The 23,945-nt window shown below is 39.9% G+C and overlaps 1 protein-coding gene across 4 annotated transcripts in view; it reads right to left on the bottom strand.

Annotated features, from left to right (window-relative positions):
• Nucleotides 1-22,739, bottom strand: part of WIPF3 (WAS/WASL interacting protein family member 3) — a 37,126-nt gene extending 14,387 nt beyond the window's left edge. For 2 of the 4 annotated variants that reach the window (XM_030943248.1, XM_030943251.1), the window contains exons 1-3: nt 21,080-21,174; nt 19,907-20,012; nt 8,532-8,692 (exon numbers count right to left, since the gene is read on the bottom strand). In XM_030943248.1, the coding sequence (XP_030799108.1) occupies nt 8,532-8,639 (108 nt within the window). In that variant the 5' untranslated portion in view covers nt 8,640-8,692; nt 19,907-20,012; nt 21,080-21,174. Of the gene's footprint in view, nt 1-8,531; nt 8,693-19,906; nt 20,013-21,079; nt 21,175-21,711; nt 21,740-22,602 lie in introns of those variants that run through there. The other 2 variants (XM_030943249.1, XM_030943250.1) reach the window with 2 other exon arrangements.
• Nucleotides 22,740-23,945: the final 1,206 nt, after the last annotated feature.

Genomic DNA, 23,945 nt, shown 5'->3' with positions numbered 1-23,945 from the left:
CAAGCAAGAGCTGTGGAGGCAGTGTAGTCAGTAATGTGATAGTGCCAGCTCTGGTCAAAGAAAATGTTTGTCAATAATGAGAGACAACTAAAACATCTAAACCTTAAATAAGGTATGTATAAAACATCAAGAAAGAGCAGAAACCATTGGAAATATAACAAAATTCCCCAAATATTATTTTGATATTAACAATAACCAAAATTCTGGTGTAAACAAATGCAGATTTTTCAGGAAAGAGGATAAAAAAGGTGAAGCTGGCTGCCTAATGCAGTATGTGCGTCATGTCAGAGATAGCTGAGAATATGAGAGAAAAACACAGCTTGTTTGTGGTTGGTAAATCATCCGAGGAAGGATGATGAATGTTCTTACTACCCATATGGCACCGCAAGACTTTCCAAGCAGGGGAGAATGAAGAGAGAGATGATGACTGGGTCCCTATCCAGCCATAAATCTCCTACTCCTTTGAAGGAAAGCCAGGCACTGGATTGGTGCTCACAGCAGTCTGGAAAGCCAGAGCCCTTGAGTAAGGGGCCTCAAAGGGTACGAGTCTTAAAATATCCTTCTGGGACCACTGATGATAAAAAAGAGTGGACCAAGAACAGGGGAGACCTGCTTGCAAGCAACCTACTCTGTAGCTTCCTTCCACTTAACCATGAACTGCTGACCACAGGAGTTCCAGAAGGAGATTCCTGTAACCATCAGACTAAGGTATTTAAACAAATTCAGCTCCTCAAAGACTTCATCCTTTCCAAAAGCAGAACTGACAGAAAAAAGTAATATTGCCAGTAAGATGCCAGAACAATCTAACAACTACAATGTCGTAACTTTTTACTAAAAGAATGAGGTTCTTTTGGAATAAAGTAAAACATGGAAGTTAACCAGAAATCTCAGTGTAAGCTGACCAGCGTGTCTTCCTCAACATTGCACAGGATTATAAAAGTCATCTATCCAATTGTAGCTCAGCATGAAATCTGAAACCCCAGAGGAATTTGGAACTTGAGTCCAAGATCAATCCACTACTACTTGTTTTGAATTATGCCAGGAATTAATCATTTTACATTTGCAGCAGAAATAGTTTGCCCAGCAGGCAAGAGCATTGCTTTTACAAAGAATTCTCAAACCAGCAGCTAAAGTCTCCACCAGGAATGTGCCAAGAAAAGCAGCAGCAACAAAAAGAAGGAGCTTATTAAAATAATAAACTCAGTTTCCAGCACATCACAAACCGAAGTACCATAGAGAAAAACATTGTCATCCTTCTTGTATTTTCACTACATATGCATCAGGTGTAGTTTCACTCATGCACTGTCAAATACAAAATAAAATAATCAAAATAATCCCCCCTTCCAGTTTAAGGAAAAATCTAACAAGTCTTAACAACAAAGTAGATGTCTTCCTTTATTTTAAATATTTTAAACTGCTTGTTTCTAAACAAGCTTGGGAGATCTGGTACCTGACAGTTTTGGTTCTGTTCACAAGAGAGTACTGACCTCTAATTTAAAGCTTTTTAATTACAGAAGACCTCACCACAGTGCAAGACTCTACCTGCACAGTCATTTGTGAGATCAGAGCCACTTCTGCGTTTCTGCTGTGTAGCATAGGACAAGACTAATTAATTCTTGGCACCTGGTCTGCCTGGGCAAACATGGCACTCTCTCAGCCTTCTAGCAAGCCAAGCTTCAAATGCTTCCCATGTGAGGGGTCACTCTCCAGCCAACTTTTCTGAGGGAACCCACATGAGGGAACCTGCCAAATTGCTTCCTGGCAGCTTATGAAATCATTGTTTCAACAGAATGACAGGACCAGCACTTGACAATTCCACCTACACCCAGCTCAGTACTGATTACCCATGATCTTAGTCTCCATGGCACAAAGTTCTGCAGTCTGAGCCTGCCAGGTTGAAAAGGTCACTGAGCAATGTGTGTACATAGATAGGCTGAGTCTACCCTGACCTTGTTTCTCAGCTCCCAGCTAGGGAAGTAGTGCAAAAGTTGTTATGGATCTCTTCCTGGCACTACAGCCACCGCCTAGTCCTGGCTTTAGTCCCAAGCAGTGAGGCCTTTCAGTGTGAGGAGAGCCTGGTGCCTGCTCTGCACCTGCTTAAAGCAACCACCACACACAATGCCAGGGAACAGAACACAAAAACCAGCATAGCAGAAGCAACTTTCTTCTAAATCTATGTTCCCAGTGCTCATTTTAAATACCACCAGGAATCAATGCCACTGCACCCAAGAAACCCTCTGTCCCTTATGCTAGCACCACTGTATCAGATAATATAAAATCTTGTATACTAAAGGGTTCAATTGCTCCTGCCTCAAATGGAGCAGGGGGTAATTCACTAGGGTGCACTTAAGGTTTTCCAGTGTGGGTTGCTAGATTTCTGTACTTGAATACAAAAAATGCAACAGAATAAGCAGGATCATTTGTACCTGCTGAGCTTTTCTGTAGGTATTTAACTTTCTGACACTGACATTTTAAATGTAAATTCTGACTATTCTTGTACTAAAAGAAAACATGCAGTAACAGAAGCCACCAAAATTAAGGCAGTATAAAATTTAAACTACTCTAAAAGTGTTTCCCAGCAGTCCAGAAAGATCACAAGTCAAATAAAAAATACCCTGAGACTGGCTTCAAAAGCTAATTTTGGACTTCATTTTTTGATTACTAAAATTTTGTGATTCAAAGTCCCATGATAGCTTCTGCATCAATGATAAGAAAGGGAAAACTCTTACATAAACAAGGAAATCTGAGGGCCTGGCATTGCAATGAAAATGTCAAACAGAACAAGGCTGAAAACATTGCCATGGGAGCTGGTGACACTAGCACTGTTTATTCTCTCTGTCTACCATTGCAGACTCCCCAGAATGACAAGGGATACCATGAGTAGTGGCAACAAAAACTTCAGCGGGTAACAACCTATACACATCACAATTTAACCTCTAAGAACACTAGGCTATTTCTCATACCCAGTTACCTGCGCAGAAGTTACTGATCATTCTAAAAAGCCATTTAGCACCTACACAAAATTATGGTTAACCCAAGAGAGAACAACAAGAAACTGGCATTTCTTGCACTCTCACCTTCCAGCCATTCACAGAAGTCCTACTCAAGCGTTGCTATAATTTTGAGTTCTCTTTTAATTAAAAGGCTAAAAGTATAATATTAATTGACAGATGGAATTTAATATGTAGCCACTGCATACACTAGAGATGGGGTATTAAGGGCATTATTACTTTGTGATTAGAATGGTAAATTAACCTATTAGTTGTCTGCAGCTAGGCTGCTTCTGGTACCTGGGCTTGATCATTTACAGCTGGTAAATCCACTCTGCAATTTCCATACTTGTACATTATACAGACGAAAAACGAAGAGAAAGCATGCTCTTCAAATGCATTCCATTCCATTCAGACATATGACATTATGAAGAAACCTGCAGAACATTCTGTAAATACATTTAACATGGTGACATAAGAGTTCTCAAGTGAAGCATTCAAGAAGATTAGCAGCTAGGAACTATATGCAATCCATGCCCCTGTACCTGTCCAGATGAAACAGTCTTTTCAGACTAGTATTTATGTTTTCTTTTCATCTTTCCCATATTTCACAGCTCCCACTTACTCTTTCTGTATTTCTTGACCAGAAATACAGAAAGCTACAGCAACATCACTTTGAGACACCACAGCTACGCAATCCCAATTTTCCAACAGCTAAAAATTAAGTCAAATAAACCACACAAAGATACAGTATTTTTTTTTCTACATGATTCACTCTCACTTCTTTATGAAAGCAGACGGTGTGAGATATGATCTATTATTAAAACACTATACATCAGTATCCTTTATTTCATCTGGAATACAGCACTCAAAAATTTCAGCTGTGCTTTGTCCAGCCCTCAGCACAGTCTGTATGATCAGTCAGTCACCAACAAGATTACCAAGCCAGCATTTTCTCTCATTCTGGTGTGTTTTACCTATCAGCAATAAATATTGTGCTTTAGTATCTCCCTAGGCTCCATGACAAAGTACTAAATATGATCTTACAGCTCAGATAAAATTTTAATAAACACATTCCTAACTATTTTGCTATTGGCACCATGCACAATGCTGTTCTTTCAGTATTACACTTGCATGTCTAGGGGTCTGAATAGAAACTTGAGAGATTACTTTAATTTTTACAATAAATAATTAGCAAGCATGACCAAAAATTTATGCATATGAGTGCTCATATGTGCACATTCACGCATACTATATTTGGTAAGACCAAATCAAAATACCACAAATCATCATTATCTTCAGCCAAGATGGTTTACATATGCTGTTTGTTCTCTTTCCAAAGAACAGTAGTGCTAAATGTCAGAGGAGCAAAACCAACTCCCACACAACTTCAGATGAACACTGTAGCTCTCTGAATTTCTTGTGAAGCTGAAGGAAACAGCTCAGCAAGGGTTTCAATCTAACAACTGCATGAAGGAGGGGAAAAAACATCCCCCCAAGGGAAACTATCAGGTGATGTTTTTCTCAACCCTGGAAATCCTTCTGTGTAAATCAGGATTTTATCATAACACTATATCATGAGGAATTGCTTTTCTGAATTTTCTATTACAGAGTAGAAAATAAGAAGAGAATAAAAAACTTGGTAAACACAGACAGGTTTACCTACAACAGTAATTCTGTTTTTAATTTTTAAAAAAATTTAACTAAATAAGGATGAGGCAATTCTTATGCTTAATCTAAATGCTATTCTAGCATTCATCATCGTTTCAAGGTTCACATTTCTATCACCAAAGTAAGCATATTACTTTCTCCTTCTGCTATCCTTGTTTCTAGTGTGCCACAAGGCAACAAATAAACACCTGGTGCTACTTTATGAGCTTTAATCATCTGATCCATTGTGATTTTGGGGGTTAATTTCTATGCTAAGACTTTATTCATACCAATTCTAAAGAGAACAGAAGTATTTTCTTAAACCCCACAAACATATGAATCATTAAACAAACATCTCTGAATAAGGCACAACCCAGCAGGGCTGCTACACATCCACACTTCCTCCAATATTAACATTTTAATAGGTGATGACTGATCTTAACATTACAAATTCATATATACAGAGGCCACACAGCAGTAAGCAGCCTTCACTGCATGTAATAAGTGAACAGTGTTTATCAAAGCAAAATTCTCTCTTGATCCTTTTCTTGGGAAATGAAGTAGAGAAAAATTTTAATCGTCTCAGTGGTGACACCTACTCCAGAAAATATGACAAGCCAAAACTAACCTGGTTGCCTCATATGCCAAGCTTAAAGGCAGGACTGGTAAAAGAAACAGATTGGGAATAAAATTAAATTTTTCGTGAGCAGAAAGCTTTAAAAAACCCCAAAACTACCAACCTCTTCCCCAAGACCACCAACAAAAACTATTAAAAAACTCTACCTTACATGGCACACCCATAAACTAGAAGAGCTTTAGAAAAAGCCTCCTGTCTAAGTGTGCTTTGTTAAGGTGTAGAGGAAAATGGAACATGAAGGGAATTGAATTCTGTAAGCCAGTGCCAGAAAATACATCAGGGCATAGTTTTATTCTGCCTACTCACCCCTCTCATCTCTATGACCCCCAGAAGGCAGGCATTTGAAGACATGGTCAATTAATCTAATTAGCTGTATTTGCATTTTGACTCAGCCACCTGCATCTGCTACAGCAGACATCCCACCATTCCCTCCTGAGAAATCCAGGAATTTGTTTCCTTTTAAGTTTGCTCTAACAGCCAGTAGCTTTTTGGCTATTGGGCACAGGTGGCTCCTAGCATGTCTTAAATACCATCTCCAAATCACTTTGTATTGTCTTGTAACAACTTTTGTGAACAAAATGCAGTACAAGTACTTACAGAATATCAGCAAGTCCAAAAGTCTTAGAAAACAGCAGGTACAAGGCCAAAAAACACTAGGAAGGAAGTTTCTTCAGCCTTAAGAGTCAACAGGACAAAAAAGTTATGTGCCAACAGTGATTAGAATTTCCACGAAGTAAGGACTGCAAAATTATTTGGGATCAAGGCTTACAATATTAGTAAAGAAAATGTGCAGAGAAAACATAATGTGGTGACTACTTCTGCTAAAAATCTCTTGATAGTGAAAGCAAGAGGAAAGTATGGTTCTCATCCATAACCAGAAAAGCAAGAGAGTCCCTGGTACCCCTGCAATAGCATAATGAAAAACTACAGGTTCTAAAACCCCACCTACACACAGACATTTTTCTTTTAACATAAATCACATAAATTAAACTAGTGGCTCACCCTGCATATCAATAGTAAAATTAAAACCTAACTTTTAATTGCTGACATGCAAATCTTACTCTGATTTAATCATATCAGTATAATAAAAATCACTGTGCTGTTTACTTTGGAACTTCTCCATCTGTCGGCCAAATAATAACTTATTTGTTTTGAAGGTTTTCCTTAAAGCTATACACCTGTAAAAATTTTTCCTTCTTCCATCCCCAACTGTAGATCTAGCAGCTGTAACAACAGCTGGGCAGATTAGCAACTGTAAAAGACAAATGCCAATTTCTAGAAAAGGGCTTTCCAGTAAAAGAAAATAGGGTCTGTAGCAAGTTTCTGAAGACTCCCCAACTACAAGGTTTTACTCTGTAACTTGGCACCAGCTGGAGAGCAGCCTCCTACTCTGTGCTTCTGCTGAACTCACCAGGCAGATTCCTGATCCTCTCTCTCATTCAGTTGTGACAGGGAAAAGTAATTTTGCTGTTGCAGAAAAAACAATGTCCTATCACGCTATTTTATTAATTATTTGTGTTGATTCATATACTCTTTTTAGCATCAAGACTTATTAAAAGCAAAGCTTCAATATCAGACAATAACTAGAAACACATCTAGTATGTATCATGTCACCAAGATGGAGCTGACTCAAAATTCTGCATGTCTTATACAGAGACCACCCATTTGAAACAGAATGATCCAACTGCAATATGAAAACAAGCCTTCTTGTATCAAAACCCTATCACGGCAGTGGGTTTAGTTGTCAGAAAAGGGAAGTGGAATCAAAAAATCCTAAACTTGTTCTTAATGATCCTTAGGGGTCCTTTTAGCTTTCTCAAGTCATTTATAATTGGTGTATGTTAGAGGAGTCTAAAAATGTCTCTAGATACTTTACTGATCTAAATTTATTGGGATAAGAACATTTGTAGCTTCTGTTGACTTTAATTGCAGTTGTGAGCATTGAGCTGCTCACAATATGCAGCCCACTTATTTCAGCATCTAAGTATAGGCTGTGTACCAGCCCAGAAGAATTGCTAATTGGAAACACTGCTCCTGGTGCCAAAGTTTAAGCTGAATGTTGAAAAGAATCAAACACTGCTTATTTGATTTGCTGTCTTTATCCTCCTCCTCTTCATCTCCACAACTCATGGGGAGTTTTACAATATTGTTTAGCCTGTAAAGTAGCAGAAAGAAACTTGCAAAGAAACCTCCTTCTGGAAAAAAAAAGATAAAATAAGAGCATTATGAACAATACCATACAAAATCAACCAACCTTCCTGGGAACAAAACCAGCAGAGATGCCAAGGAATGCAACAGAGAAATGTAGTTCTTAAAAAAAATAAACTTGAAGTACATTTGAAGTACATTTTAAGTACCATGTACTGTTTTGCTACACAGTCTAACATACTCTCCAAATAACCACATCAGTGATGGAAAAATGTATGAAAAAAAGTCAGGGGAGATTTTATGACTTGAACACAACCATGCCAGGTTACGCTCTTTCAAGAAAAGTCTAAGAATTTCAATGCAGAAACAGGTTATGACCAACTGATCACAGAATTCAAGGAATTACTTAAACAGGTTTTACAATAGGTACAATAATTGATTGTGAAGGTATGAAAATGTAATACCCTGAAAGTTCACCCAGAGCATCCTCCTCTTATTGCAAACATGCTGGCAAGGCACATGTTCTACTTCATGACACACACAGTAATGATCTGCTACAAGCTGTAATTGTTCCTGCACATGTACAAAAGAATATTGTGCTGTATCCCCAGGAAGACACCGTGTGCTAGAAAGGGCAAAATGTGCAGCTGAACACTGTGAGTCTTAATAGGAGCTGTAAGAAAAAGGAGGAAGAAATTAATACTTACCATCTGTACCATTACCAATACAAAAATGAATTCCCTTTGGCTGGAAAAGTATTCACAAATGCTAAATTCTCACCATATGCACTCTAATAATCTCAAAACCTTTTGATCATGCACTCCTAGCAGTAACAAAATTTTTGAGCATGCACCCCAAAACACATGGCTTTATTTCTTTATAAAATATACACATGTATGAAGTTGCAGGATTTTCATCCCACATATCAATGGATCATCTCACACACCCCACTTTGGAGATCACTGCTGTAATGAACAGAATCAGTGCCAGCAAAACAAACATCTGCCCCAGATATTTGCTATGAATATCCATGCCAAAACCCTGTGGGCTCTGAGCTGGCTACTACAGCTAAGCTTTTGCACACAGAAATGAAAAGTCAATCTTACCAGTGGTGGTGGTGGAGGGGGCCCTCCCGAAGGTGGTGGTGGAGGGGGCCCTCCAGAAGGTGGTGGTGGAGGTGGTGGAGGAGGAGGTGGTGGCGGCGGCACAGGCATCTGCTCGGATTTCTAGCTTCACCCAGTTGTGAAAAATATTGCCAGTCTATGTCCTTGAGGAGAAGGAAGGGAGGAAAAGTGGAAGAATAAAAAGAAAAAACAGAGGGGAATGTGTTTATACACTGCAAGCTGAAGATCGGCCAAAATATCTAGCTCTCAGCAGAGTGAAGACTTTTATACTGCACTGCTTCCAAAAGTACAGCATGAGCAGCCTCATTACAGTTATGATGACAACATACATCTAAAGAGCAAGCTCACGCATCTGGACCAGTGCCATGAGCACCAAATGCATAGATCCTAGCCTGTCCAACTATTACATCTTGCCTTAACCTAGCCCATAGCTCTGAAATGCAATTCTGCAGAGAACAAATCACAGTCGACCACATGTTGACACTCCTGCTGGGACAAAAACTCAGTTGACTTTAAGCCAGAGGTTTGCTGCTCTAGGGAGAGAGTAAGGGACTTTTTAAGTCCTTCATTATTTAAGTCCCCAATAAAGAAATAATTCTGCAAATTAATGCTTCTATTACCAAATTATATAACATCAAGGATCAGACATCTCAAGTGTTGAAGTCAAGTGTTTTTCCTGCCATTTTTAAATATTAATTTCACAATTCTTTAGTAATACATTGACAAAAAGGCACCTATCTTCCCAACAAAAGCTATATGCTTTTCTTAAAAAAAAAATCTTTTGTAGAATGACAACGCATCACTCACTGGTTTTCATACCTAACCATGCCCTCAGCATGACTCAGTCATCATTAAAGTTAACAAGAAACTCCTGTATTTCATCAGTAATGTTGCAAAGGGAAGTACTAGGCAGTGCCAAAGAGAGGCCTATGCAAGCGATGCTTGAAATCTTCTTTTGATAGTGACACTTGGATAAAGGCTCCAAACACATCTAATTTTACATCTTGTTCTACATCCATCATGTCACGATTATTTTCTGAGACTCTTCACAATGTCATATGAAACAGTGTCAAAAACCCTACAATAACACAAAATATGTCATATGCTTTGTCTTTCTGCAAGGCTTTATCTTAACAAGAAATTACATTGGTTTCTCACATTTACTCTTTATACATCTCTCTAGGTCATAATTTGTTTCCCTGACTCCTGAAAGGTCTTAGAAACATTTTTCACATTTTAATGTTTTACTAGAAATTGATGTTAAGTTGAAAAGACCACAATTCCCAGAACCTATTTGCCTTGCTTCTCCCTTCATTTTTAAAAACAGGCACTCTATGCTTTTCCAGAATCATCTGTGTAGGGAGGAGGCATTAAAGTTAAATCTGGAAAAGTTCAGGAGACAAGATAACAGAAATGAGGCAAGTTACAATCTTGAGTGGAATATCTGGCTGTTTTGCTAAAGGGCTAGATTGGAAGAGGCAGTGAAATTAAAATGTACATGCAGACTTGTCACTTCCTACCTAGTGTATATGAATAATATCCCAACGTTTGAGTATTTTCCTCCTTTTCCATCTTGTAAAATAGTTAATGAGAGATCAGTCAAAATTAAACATGCAGAACCTCTGAAACACTCATTTTCTCCCTTGAGAGATCGCTATGCAAAGGGCTGGCTGATCAAAGCACCCTGATCTGTAACAGAATCAGTTACAATCACTTTAATAATCTCTTAATGAAGCTTTCCAAGAAAGCTGGCATCACAGCATCTCCATAATTCCACCCTCATTGTTGCCCTATTCAAAAACCCATCATCAGAAGATATCTCTTTTCCTCAATTAAGCCATTCAAAAACATGGACATAAGGAGAATGAGTCTTCCCAGCTAATAACATGTTTCGGGTTAGTATCTTCCTACCCTGCAATACAGGCCTTTTGTCTTCATTAAGGATTTAGAATGGGAAATATGCTCTTAGTCAAATTAGGAAAAAAAAATACAGCCCACGCTCCTGTGGCAGACCACATGAATGGCAGCAGGAGGTAGAGCACATTGGAGGCAAGCAGCAGTGGGAGAAAGGAAATGGGAATCAGCTCCTGCTATTTAAAAGTCACAGTCTGAAATGCCATTAAATGACTTTTCTAGCTGCCTCTCCACCAGTCCCTGCCCTAGCACTTGTTTCTCCAAATGATGCAGCCTAAATTCAAGGACTAGAAACTGTGTAGAAACTACAACCCAAAATTCAGTGCAGAGGAAGTGTTCACCATGTATCCCACTCCCATATACTCCTGTCCAGTGGCATCAAGGAAAAATGCATTCTGTGGGGCTGTAACACACAGCCCTTGAATGAAATACTGGAGACACCATATAGCTTTCCTCTCATGATTTTTCAAACCCTCTACAAATGAATCATCTTTCAGAAAATCCTGGTGACATGCCTTCTTTAGTCTCTTACCACAAATTTGGAGGCTCAATGTCCTGACCTTGGCATCCTTTTGTGCGCACACTAAAACTCAGGGTTTTATACCAGAACTACTACAGGGTAATGCCTACACAGTGAAGAACCATCTTCCACATGGAGGCTCTATTTGTTCAAGTGGGCTTTGAAAGGAGCACTGCCATCTCACAAGTAGACAGTGTATGCTGATAAAGACAGGAATCTTCAAGCTAACGTACAATAAAAAACAATTGGCTCTTAACATTTAGTCATAACTGCACAATCTACACTTTTTAATATGTAGGATTGGCTACGATAACCCCTTTTGTATTACTGCAGCAATATCACATGGACTGTGTTGAAAGAAAATTATGGAGAAGGCTGCAGCACTTTCAGTATATCAACACACATTACTTGGAGGCCTCTGTTCCTTGGTTAAAGGCTCTATTTCATTTGCCTCTCCCCTCACTATACTGTATATATATATACACACACACACACACACACAAAAACATGTATACATACATACATACGTAATTTCACACAATAGCTTCAGAACATGCTGAGTTTATGGATTTCCACATAGCAATCGAAATAAACTCGGAATTAAAACCAAAAAAAGGAGGATCATATTGACCAGTTCCAGGGTCTGGTAAGAGCCAGGTAAGAGGGAAATGCTACAAAGGATCCTTAAGGCACATGTGCCCTTTCTCCACCCCTCTAAATATGCATACCTATAATTGGAAGAGAGAGGTCTGAACCATCCCTGAGGGACAGAAATAAAAAGATACACTTCAAAAGGCTGGCAAGGTGGAGGGGAGAAGCCTATAGTTTTAACCTCAGTTTCCTTAGGCAAGAAGCAATGTAAATCTTACCTTGACTTATGTATCACAGAACAGAACTGAGCCCAACAATTGTAGAATTTATTGCAAACAAAAAAAAAAAAAAAAGAAAATCCAAAACCCTGCCTTTTCTAGTCCACTTCCCCACCAAAGCAAGGTTGTACATTTTTTTCTAGTGCTTTCTGAACTCTAATTTTAGGTGTCCCAAATAATGTGGCTTTTATTATTTCCCTTGGGAAGCTCTTTCCCAGTCAAATAACTCTTTTAGTTCAGATTGCCTGACACGCAGCCTAATTTCTCTGTCTCCTAGTTTGATCCCATTTGCACTCCACTGCAGATGACTCTACCTTGTTCCAAGCAAAATAATTTCTCCTACTGCTCTGCATCAGCTTCGTGGAATATAAGCACTGTAATTCAAAAGTACATTTGCAAGGACTTGTTATACTTTTGGAGTTGTTTTACTTCTCACAAGGCAGTGAACTTTTCATCAATCAGAGAACATTATTACTCTTCTCTGATCTCAAAACAATTGGTGTTCTTTTGTTCTGTTGGTAAGGAAAATTTTGAACCTGGCAATTTCAGTGTCACAGATTGTTCTTTGTGTGTTCTCACCACATGTGCTTGAATAGCAGCTGGGTTTAAGAACAAGTCTGCAGTCATCAATGTAAGAACTCAAGCTCCAGATTTCTGAAGGCCCAAATAAAGTCTTCACCCAAACTTTAATTTGAAGTGTCAGACAAGACAGAGGAGGTGCAGATCTTCTTCATGAACTGCTCTCTCAATCTTGTGCTGGATCTGCCTGTGAGAAACTCAAAACCTTTTTTCTGTAGCTTTGGTCTCACTTTAGTTAAGCTACCAGACATGCACAAACTGATCCAAGTGCTTCCCAAAGGTCTCCTCCTGAAGCATCACCGCCACAGCCTCAGTGCAGGGCTCACATTAAAACAAAATCCTGCTGGGAGCAGAGATCCGCACTAAGAAACAGTGGATTTTGGACAGCAGCTCAAATCTCTCCTGCCACACTGATATTCAGCAGAACCACCACAGGTATGACTGCAAAAACTATTCTAAAATGCCTTCACCCATCAAGGAAAGGGAAGGCACGAAACAGCTGTACCTTTAATTTAGTACAATGTCTAGAACGGGGAAAGATAGAAGGGAAAAAAAATCACAATTATTTAAATGTGCATAATATGCATTTATACACTAAAACTACTCCAAACAGGGGTATTTTTTAAATGGCCAGTGTCCCTAGGTCTTTAGGTGGTATAGTCATTAACATGAAACAACACAGCTGGCACTGAAAATCTGACCCTTATAACGAAATTGGAGAAAGGACTACAAAATAACAGATTCATTACTACTGGATTTGCAATCACTGCAGCTGTACACTCTGAAGTAGGTAATTCACCTTTGGGGAAATGTAAAGGTTTTCTTCCTTCAAAGGAAAAGCTGAGAGAGATATTTCAAAGGTGTGCAGGAGAGCTTATCTATAGTATTTGTCTTGCTTTCTTGATTAAAAACTTAAGAAAAAGAGTAGACCACAACCTGTTTTTATCTTTTAAGCAACTTCTATATAATCAAGTATGATTTTCTGATTAACTGTACTGTTCTGAATTATAGTTTTTAAGCCCTTATATTTCAACAGAAAAGTCAAATAATTTCAAAATTACCTGGGAAAAAACAGGATCAATAAGCATCTGCTCAACTTTCATGATCTCAAAGGTAGACAATTAGCATAACTGTTTAATTAGCAAATTGCCCATTTGCTCCTGTGAAACATCACTGAAGAACAGCTGAAATCACTGGCGTGAGATCTCCACAGATCTTTTAAAGACAGTACAACACATGCAGATACAGGGAAGATTAAAACAGACAACAGTAGATGTGTGTTACACAGATTAACTTTCCTGCTGTCACTATCACACAACTGGAAAAGATTTGGAAAAATCTTCTGTTTGGAATGAGCTAGTCTAGATTCTAATTTTAAGATAATCACACCATTTAATATTTAAGCATTGGATGCTACATTTTTTTTCTTTTTTGGAGAATGTGAATGACTTTTTGTGTTTAGAGAACCCAACAAGAAAGAATCAAGATAGAGCCTCTGAATATGAGTCTCTTTTTCACCCTCCAATGATAACCCCATTCACAAAATAATTGATAGTCTCTGCTATCAAGACTATCTTGAACATTTAAGACATTTAAGAACTGTGTAGAAGTGTCAAACTGTCAGAACCTTCATTTATAGCAGGAAGGCAAATACCATATACATACCCATCTTATATATATTAAGACTTTCACATGTATATTCCCACAGCTAAGAAAACTCCAGCCTTTTACCATCTCACAGTTGTACATCAGAACTGTGTACAACTTGAGAGAAATTTCTGCTCTCAGTCACCATTTACATCACTGCAACTTAAGGCAGAATCTGACTTTTTCAATTCCATTGGAATGTGCAAACCTTAAGGAAGGGCTCTTTCTCCATTAAACACCTGATGAAACACTTCTAAGCAGCATTTGTCTTCTACAGGGTCTGTAGGACTGTCTCACAGCACGTAAGAGTATCCTGAATTTAAGCCAAGGACTGTAAGTTCCCCTCAGCTTGGACTATTTCCACCAGGCTTAATGCAGTTAAGGGCTGCTTCCCCTTTCTGCCTGAAAAAAGCCCAGCATGACTCTTACTCTGTCAGATGCCTGATAAAATTGCCACAAACTGTCCAGGGCTGACCCAGCAGAGACTACAGGAATTTGAAGACGCCTTGCTTCCATGTGTGCTGTGGGCAGATCTCTGCTGGGTTCCCTGTGGTGCTGAGGCCAGAAATTACAGTGCTATGTCTTGACAAACCTCCCTTCAGAGCAAAGCTGCACAGATGACTTCACATCCCTACATATGACTATTTCAGGGTGTAGCTTCCTCTGCTCCATGGGGATCTGTCAGAGAAGCCTGATTGTAAGAGAGCAGAATAAGAGAATTCATCATCCTCTTTTAAATAAGGACTAAGAGAAAAGAACAACACATACCAAGAAGAAGTATGTCGTGCCTGTAGTAGTGTTAATCTGAAGTTAGAGAGCCCAAAGACAAATGAGGTAAATTAGAAGTAATTAGGAGTTGCACAAAGACATAACTTTTCAAAGGAAACAATTTATACAAAGGGTTTCCTTGAAATTAATACTGCATCATCCACACAAAGACAGACATGGCTTGTTTCACTGCCAGCTATACAAACAATGGTGAATTTGATATACAGCCATTAGCAAAGTTAATCATTGGCCTAAGCTAAAGAAAGTGCAGCTCAGTAGACATTCAAGGTCACAGGCACATTCTGAAGACAACTGTTTACTCTTATACTCCTCAAGAGTATCAGTGTGAGCAGCGCTTGATCTCTCTCTGTAGAGGTAATTTGATGTTTCAGGTTAACATCTGCAAATTTTGCAGCCTCTGCTAAGAAGCTAATTGTATGTTTTCCACATAATTATTAATGATCTATTCCTTTATAGTTATTAATATATTGACTATCATTTTTATAATACAGAGTTATTTAAAAAGTACACTTGTACACGGAATGGTTTCTACAAAAAAAATTTCCAAGCATTGTTTAACCAAGTCGTTTAAGAGAAGAAAGTTTTGCTTTCCAATTAAGTAGCTAGCATCAAAATGGAAAATGCAAACAAGGTAGTATTCAGCATCTTGCTCTTCTATATTTGCTACAGACAGCTCAAACCTTGTTTTAAACTGCCAGTCAAGTGAAAAGAATTTGCAAATATGGGTATTGGAAGACTAGAGCACTTTAAAAATCCAGTTCCTAAATAATTCTGGAATTTCCACTTTCAATCACGATATTTTATCAGAGCTCTGATTTTCACAGCTTTACATCTTGAAATGATAAATTTATAGAAATATGCATGCATGTCATGTCATGTCAGGCTGATAGCTATCAGCTTAAAAAACAGTCTAATACTGGCAATGGAAGAAGAATAAATTTTGCAATTCAACATGTGCCGTGCTTTCCTACAATACAGTTTTAGGCCCCAGCATGGACTGTGGTCACTGTATGTGCTAAGGAGAATTGCCTTTCACAAGGGATGTAAAACATAATGATCTGGTCCCCTGCAGGAATAAGTTGTCAGGGAAATCCTCACCTCAAAGAAAGAATGGGAAACTTTGATTCCAGTTTTCAGTGAAATTGTGATTACCTAATTTCTATTCCAATGGTAAAAATGTTAGCCCTAAAGCCCTAAAAAATTAAACTATAACTTCTGAACATTCATTCTCACTTTCATGCCCTTTTCTGTCAATCCTGTTGAAGCTGCTGTCCCATTTCAGTGACATAATTGATAGTTTCATCTCAGATGTTCGTTACACCAGGGTAAGGTTTCCATAAGTACAAGTACATACTTGTACTCTTGTACTTGTACATATAAACTCTTATGTTATTAAGAAAGCCATGCTATGCTACCATAACATTGCATTTTTTGTTATTTTAACTAGCTCATTGTTATGAAAAAATAATAGGCAATATGTTTTTATTCTCCCTTAAGCGTCAAAACTGAGATCAAACTGCCTATGTGCATAAAGGTGTAAATATCTTTCCTGTACAGAAAATTGTTAGCTGTTTTTAAAGGAAGTGCACAAAGTACCTAGCTCCAATCTTACATCCATTTACTCAGGACAATGATTTTACTTTGTACAATGAACAGCAAATTGCAGTCATTTGCAACTGCAACAAAAAAAATTCCTGATAAAAGGTGTTTTGATTTGTAGGTCTAGTTCTGAATTGCTAAAAAAACAAAGTGCTGAGATAAAAAACAATATGAGTTCATTAAATTGAAGTTTCAGCCCTTTGACTTATGAAAGGTCTTCACTGGTAATTCCCTGGGAAAGGCATTATATTTAGAGAGGAAATTGTGATTGATACATACCTGTACACATGGCATAAGCAACGAACATCAGCAATTCAAAAATATTCAACTAGTTTTGCTGCCTGATGAAGAAGGAAAATTATTCTAGTGATTAAATGGCAATAGAATTTTTTTTGCATTTGTATCTTTCATAGGCACAAAGGAGAAAAGTGGTTTTCTTTGAACAGCTCCCAAGTATACTTGCAGAGCAATCAGTATCTGCTACCATCAGACCAAGCAGGTTAAAGATGAGGACTCACTTGTTTCCATTAATTCTGGTGTCAAGTTTTACGCTGGCTTTGGACTTCAGCTTTCACATTAACCAGCCTGGATCTGGCCCATCCTCTTTCTTTACTTCACTTTGTGAATATTTCTCCCCTTTCCTAGTGGTTTACCAGCCTCTCCATTCCCACTCTCCACTTTCTTTGCCCTTGTCACCATTCACTGCACCTTTTGCCTGATCTTGTTGCAAGGCAAGGCAAGAAGAGGCATTTCATTTAAAAGGTAGAGTTGTCTGTTCTGGGGAAAGAAACACTGCACATGGAGTAAAATTAAGTAACTCTGCATGATGATACTAAAGGTTCAGCACAGGCTACGAGAAAAACAGAAGAAATGCAGAGCTAGGCTGATACAGCTCTGAAAAAAAACAGAAAATGTGATTCTAGGAGATATGAGGACATACATCCTGACTAGAACTGGTAAGTATTAGCGCAAATGTACAAAGCTCCATCTGATGGATTGGATAAAAGATTGAAGTATTGGAGAAAAACAAGCAGGTCAAAAAGTCTGGGCAGAGGAAAGCAGCAAAGTAACCACAGCATACGCATTTTGCAACTAGTCCAGGCCTTTGCAGCTCTTGGTACAGTCTGTTCAGAGCAAGCCCAAGTACCCCCACATGGGACTGCATAATTTATCCTACTGTTAAGTCAATGTAAACTCATGATCACTTGATCCAAGGATATTTTGTACAATCTGCTTTTGCATAATTTCCTTGCTACTTAGTCATTTCAAAGCTAAAAAAGGCTTTCATTCTGCATTAAATGCCCTGTTAGGCCCCACATCTATCACTCACACAGTACCTTACACAGATATTCCCCACCTCCTCTGCCAATTTACTAATCTAGGGGCTAATCCAGCTCTTATTTTTATAATGCCAAATTTTCCTTTGTTTTCAGTAGAAGTGAGATCAGTTCTTTAGGGTTTAACTCTGAAAATACTCCAGGATATACGGTCTGCAGCAACAGAAGTAACATCACTAACATGTTAAGCTGTTCACACTCACACAACTGACCAATAAAAGCAACTTTCTATCCAAATCCCAGGCAGAACCTGACAGATATTTTTGCAGTAATTTACATATCCCCAAGAGAAGCAAACATTCCCTCTGAAAATAAATTGCTAAAACCCCAGTCTGTTTCCGTGGTATATAAGCCTGGCTTGCCTTTTATGCTCCTCATGATTTTCTTTACGTGTCTACTCAACTAACACAGCAGATCTACAGATTTTGAACAGATACAGCGTTATTTATTTTCTTCTTCAGCATATAAAAATGTGTAACTGACTTGGACAAAAGCCAAAAACCTGCCAGGACTATTTTATACACATCAGTAGTGCTGCTGCATACATATTTTTCTCTCACACATAACTATGCCAGTTAGGAAAGCAGTAACATAATAGCTTTAAAACAATGAGGGTACAAAAGAGGAACAAAACACCCCAAGACCTCCTTTGTGATTGCAGTACTATATTCTGTCCTCCTCTTTTTTTTTTTTTTTTTTTTTGTTACTTATAATGAAAAGAGGAAAGCATGATATAGTAACTAGAAGTTAAATGGTACAGCAGTCATTTACAGACCTGTGAAAGGCACCAACACAAAGGGGTTACTATCTCTAAACCTATTCATTCACTTCCTTCATTTTACCCCTCTCTTATGAATGAAGCAGAAGCACTGTAAATTTCCAGCCAACACATCCATTTGTCAAGGCAGGCACGACAGTTGCCACCAGGGTAAATGGAGGATATAGAATATCCATTACACAGAAGCTGCAGAGCAGACATAGTTTTGTTTAGTTTTCTTAGACATTCTAAGAGCAGGGTCAGGACTGAGCAAGCGCTTTCATGCTGAATTTTCTGTTCTTATGCTTAGAGAACTCAATCATGTAGGGACTTTTGGCCCAGTTTTCCCCCACTTTTCACTTTAGCACTTACCCTGTAGCTACAGCATAGCTGCTATGTTGCTCTGCTGTGCCTGGTCTGGCTGCACAGTGACACCATTCACACCACAGAGTTATCTATCTATTTCTAACAACAGGGAAAGATGACACAGCGTCAATGCAAAGAAGAATTAAGCTCTCCATGCATGATCTTATTTGAGAGAGGTATTTCTGGTAGTGAAATCCGTTTCAGCTGTTTCAATTACCACAGCATGAAAACATGCTTTTTGCATCTTGTGAAAATCCTTTGCTGTTTTACATTCTTTCAAAGCAATCAAAAGGCAGCTTTACAGCTGTCCTGTCTGTAATAACTGAATGAGTTCACTTCACAATACTCACAAGTCAAATTAAGGTGGGCGTATTCAAAAAAATACAATTTTGCCTGAAAATACAGTTTCTTTCCAATCTGGAAGCCCCAAGGACGTTTTATTCTGTTTGCAAATATAGCATTCTTTATATCTCTGTTCACCCTGGCTATGAAGCCACCAGACAACCCTGATGCAGAATGACCACAGATAAAAAAGCAACTGTGAAGTACCATTAAGGTTTTGCTACTATATGCCTGTTTTCAGAAAGCTTCAGTCTCACAAAGACAGTAACTACTCTGTGTAAGAACATAGACTAATTGAGGAAGATCTGTAAGAGCAGTGTTAAAGGCAGTCCAGAAAGCTGCATCTCAAAACTGCATAGGAGCCACTGGTAACTCAGTGTAATGTGAGTACTAAAGACTTCTAGATAAAAGACTTTACTGGGTATCTCACTTGATTGCTATGTTTATTTAGATACTAGTTTCATATACACTCTGAAGAAGATGGGATTTTTTATTCTGGTGCAGCAGAGCCCATTATAATTTCCTTAAGCTTCAACTTTTCATCTGCGATCTCATTTATTAGAACTTAAATGAACTGCATAAAATACCCATGTAATAATGCAGCAGATGCTCACACACATGCAGCATCAGTAACTTACAGGGCAAGAAAGCTGAGCTGAGCTTGTCCAGTCTCACCTACTTCGCATGACTGAACAGAACTAGTCCCAGTCACAGAGAAGAAAAGCTTCCACAAAAGCAATGTGTCTGAAAAAATAATTATTATAGGTGAGTTATGACTTATAAACAAAGAGATTTCATATCAGCCTTTTCCCTGTTTTGCTTCTCTTTGGAGCTAAAATACTTTAAAACATTAATACTAAACTTTTTAATACTTAATATAAGTTAATTTTTTTTAGATGTAAAATAGTTAATTGTGTTATTCTACTTTGGAGTTCTCAACATCTGTCTCTTAAAATATGCAAATATTTTTCTATTTGTTATGACTAAAATATTATTTTCTGTTCAAGGTCTTCTTTTCAGAGGACAACGAGTTTCCCAAAATACAGGCCTCATCAAGCAATAAAATTACTAAGTATAAAAATAATAATGCTAATAACTATTAGCATCTGGCTAGATCCTGTTAGGACATTCAACAAACAGTGCTGACTTTTAAGGTGTTACTGCTGAGATGTGACAGTGCTATGTTTTGATTTACTGTTAAAAACCCAACTATCTAAGTACTTTCTGCAAGTTCAGATTTAGTAGTCATTATGTACAGACTCCAAACATTGTAAATTCCCACACTGCAGTAACAGAAATTGAGATGTTACAGGATCTTTATATATATATATTTCCTCTCACAGGTGAGGAAGGAGTGAGAAAAAAAAAGAGGAAGTTGCTTTGTATTATACTACATGATTTGATAAACACAGTCATATGTTGCCCTTTCCAGTGCAGTACAATCATAGAATCTGAATTTCAAGTGCATCTCAATTATTTTCAGGCATAGATCCAAACCAGCAATAACTTGAGCACTGCAGTTAATGAATTAAACATTGCATCTGCCCCTAAGCAACCGAAGTCTTTATGCAAAGCTGGTCAAACTATTTATACACCCCTGTCTTTAGAGAATATATATCCTTTATTAAAAAAGACAAATAAAAAAAGTTTCATACTTCAATTGCAAGCCCCATTCCGTAACCTGCATCTTCTCCAGGAAAAACATCAACTCCCACAGCATTCTTTCTGGTTATAAGTCTAACCCAGATTTTGCCATCATTATCTACAGCAAAACAGTCAAAGCAGTCTATCAATTAAAAAACCACACTTACGCAATCTGCTTTAAGTGTCCCACACTGAGCTCCTCATATGTTATCTCGCACATGGAAGCCGGTACCTGCCAGCAAAGCAGTCTCAACCTTTCCACTGCACGCAGGGCAATGTCCCGTACGAGCCGTGGGTGGCAGCAGCGCCTGCACCGCCTGCGCATTCCAGGCGGGACACGCTTTGGGTCACAGGTTCACGCAGTGAACAGGAACCATCCCCACGCACACAAGTGCCTAACAAGTGTCCCAGCTCCGACTGCCATCACGCAGTAAAGTTGCACTCATTTCCTTGATTATCTGCCCTATGGCTTCTCCTTCAGCACAAAGCACGCGAACTGAAGATGTTAACAAAGATTATACAAACACACGTTGTGAAATAAACAGGAACTTGCACCGCATACACAGATGGAGAAACTGAAAACACTGATTGTATCAGGAGGCAGTTCAACGACTTGACTCATGCAGCGTGCACAGTAACAGGTATCACTGCTATCGCAATTTCAGCAATATGTCACTGTCTGAATCAGCAGGAGCACTTGCAGACTTTAGCCCATAAATCCAGACCACCCCAAGACTGTTCTGTGCAAAAATCATCAAACTTTACCTTATATCAGTTTCCTCTCCTAAACCAGACTTACTTTGCTATCTTTCAGAAACCTCGCTTCGTAATATTCCACTTTCAACAAAACAAAGGCACGCAGGTCTCATGTGTCCTCCCTATTCTCAAACTCCTGAATTTCTTGAGCGACACAAGCCCAACCTCCTTCCCAACCCCAGAGATGCAGGCTGTCACATAACCCATCATCTCTATGTCTTTGCAGACTCCGAGCATATCCAAAGAGAAATAAAAAATCCGCGTGCTACCCTTTACCAACACATCCCCTGTCACTCTGAATTAGCGCCAGCAGGCTGATGAGAAAGTCACTAGATTTCAGTCTCAATTTTATCCATGTTCATTATTATTAAACCTTTAAGAGCTTCTTTCCAACACTTCTCCAGCATTCCCCCTCCAATATATACACAAGTATTTAATACACGGTACTTTTCACAATCACTCAGCCCCGTTTTCTCGGCTGACCTATTCCAGCACATCTACTTCAAGGACGAGAACTGGGAAAAACCCCAAACTTCTTGCCATCCACCGCCGCCGGAAAACAGCCCTCTCGCTGCTTGACACAACAGAGGAGCAGCACCGCGCACAGCCCGTGCCTGACCTCAGCCGCGCTTCCTCCTCCGCCGCCGGGAGCACCCACATCCCAGGGGCGCGGGTTTCGCGGTCGCCCCGAGCCCCCGCTGCCCCGCCGGCCGGACGCTGCCCCCGGCCGGGGCCCAGCCGCGGCACCAATTTTGCCCGCCGAGTCGTCTCTGACCCCGCGGCACCGGGGAAGCCCCAGCCCCGGCCCGGGCCCCAGCGGGGACCGAGGGGAGGCGGCGGCCGCGCCCCCGCCCGCGCTCCCGGCTGGCCGAGCTGCGAGGGGACCCGGGGCACCGGGGACCCCCAGCCCCGCCCGCGCCCCCGCCGCGCCCACCTGCTCGGCGCCGCTGGCGACGGGGCCCGGGCCGCTCCTCCGGGCAGAGGGCGCCAGGTACGGCGGCCGCCAGTCTCCCCTGGCGGGGGCGGGGAAAGGAGGGCAGGGATCTTAGGATCCTGAGGGGGAAAAGCCCGCGCCGGTCTTCACGAGGGAATAAAAATAAATCTATATTTTTAAAAGTAGTAATTTAACACACATGCACACACAGACACAGCCCGCCCACCCGCGGGCCCCACTTTCCACCCCCAGCCCTGGAGCGGCTTTGGTGCGAGGGTGAAGTCCGGCTGTAGCCTGGCGCACCCTCCCACATGCTGGTGCCTCGGCAGAGCCTAAGCTATTTTTGAAAGCCCACGTGGATGCCACAATGCTGCCCCATGGCACGGAAAAAAGATGACACTGCCCCGTCCCTCTGCCCAAACGCGTGCACCTGCCAAACCACTTCTTCCCTGCAGTGCCCTGAGGGCCTTGCCCTTGGAGCTGGCTGGGCACCCTTGGCTTTTGTATCCCTGATTGAGCACTAGGGGAAAAAAATCTTGTTTTCTTCTGGATTTATTCCAAGACTGCATTAAGATGGGAATATTAAGGTCTTGCCCCAATGAGCCTTCCATGTTTCTGTCAGGGCAAAGGAGTTGCAGTGGAGGAGCCTCCCGGATAGCTGGAGGAGTGGGGTACCCCGAGTTTGTTATGTGCAAGTGTGTCAAGAATGATGATGCTGATGAATTAACTTAAAAATCATAATGTGGGCTCTGGTCTGCCCAGCAGCCTTTGGATGTGTTTTCAGGTGGGTGAGAGGCAGGCCCATCTTCACTGGATTTCTCTGGAACACCTGTTTAGCTGTAGAAATGTAAAATGCTGTTTTTCATTGCCTTGCTTGTCTATAAAGCAGTCCAGACAAATCAATGTCACTTGGACCTGAATGATGGCAGTGTCAGCCTGAGATTGGTGGAAAGTCAACAATGGGCTGTTGTGGCACTTCTGCTCATCAGGGCAGGGGCATAAAAATCAATGCTCTAGATCTCCATGTCTTGTCTGTCCAGAGGTGTGAGTTTGATTTATTATTCTGAAAATATCCTCTTGATTGCTTGCCAGACTAAATAATTTTAAGTCCTAAGTATCTGCCCAGTTGCTTCCACAGCGGTCAGGGAGCACTAAATCCATTTCTAACTGGTCACTAGTTTGAACTTCAAAGCACAAAACAAAGCCAAGAGGGTCCTAGGTAGCACTCCAGAAAAATCAAAATATCTGCATTTACTTAAAAAAAAATCTATAATACCACACTTGAAAACTGCTTTCATTATTCATGCAAATTAGTCTCAGCTGAGACTTGATTTTAGATTGCT

The sequence above is a fragment of the Camarhynchus parvulus genome, chromosome 2 (genome assembly GCF_901933205.1).
Source record: "Camarhynchus parvulus chromosome 2, STF_HiC, whole genome shotgun sequence".
In the NCBI taxonomy this organism is placed as follows: domain Eukaryota; kingdom Metazoa; phylum Chordata; class Aves; order Passeriformes; family Thraupidae; genus Camarhynchus; species Camarhynchus parvulus.
Note: the sequence above shows the minus strand (reverse complement) of the source record. Positions and strands in the feature narration are given on the sequence as shown.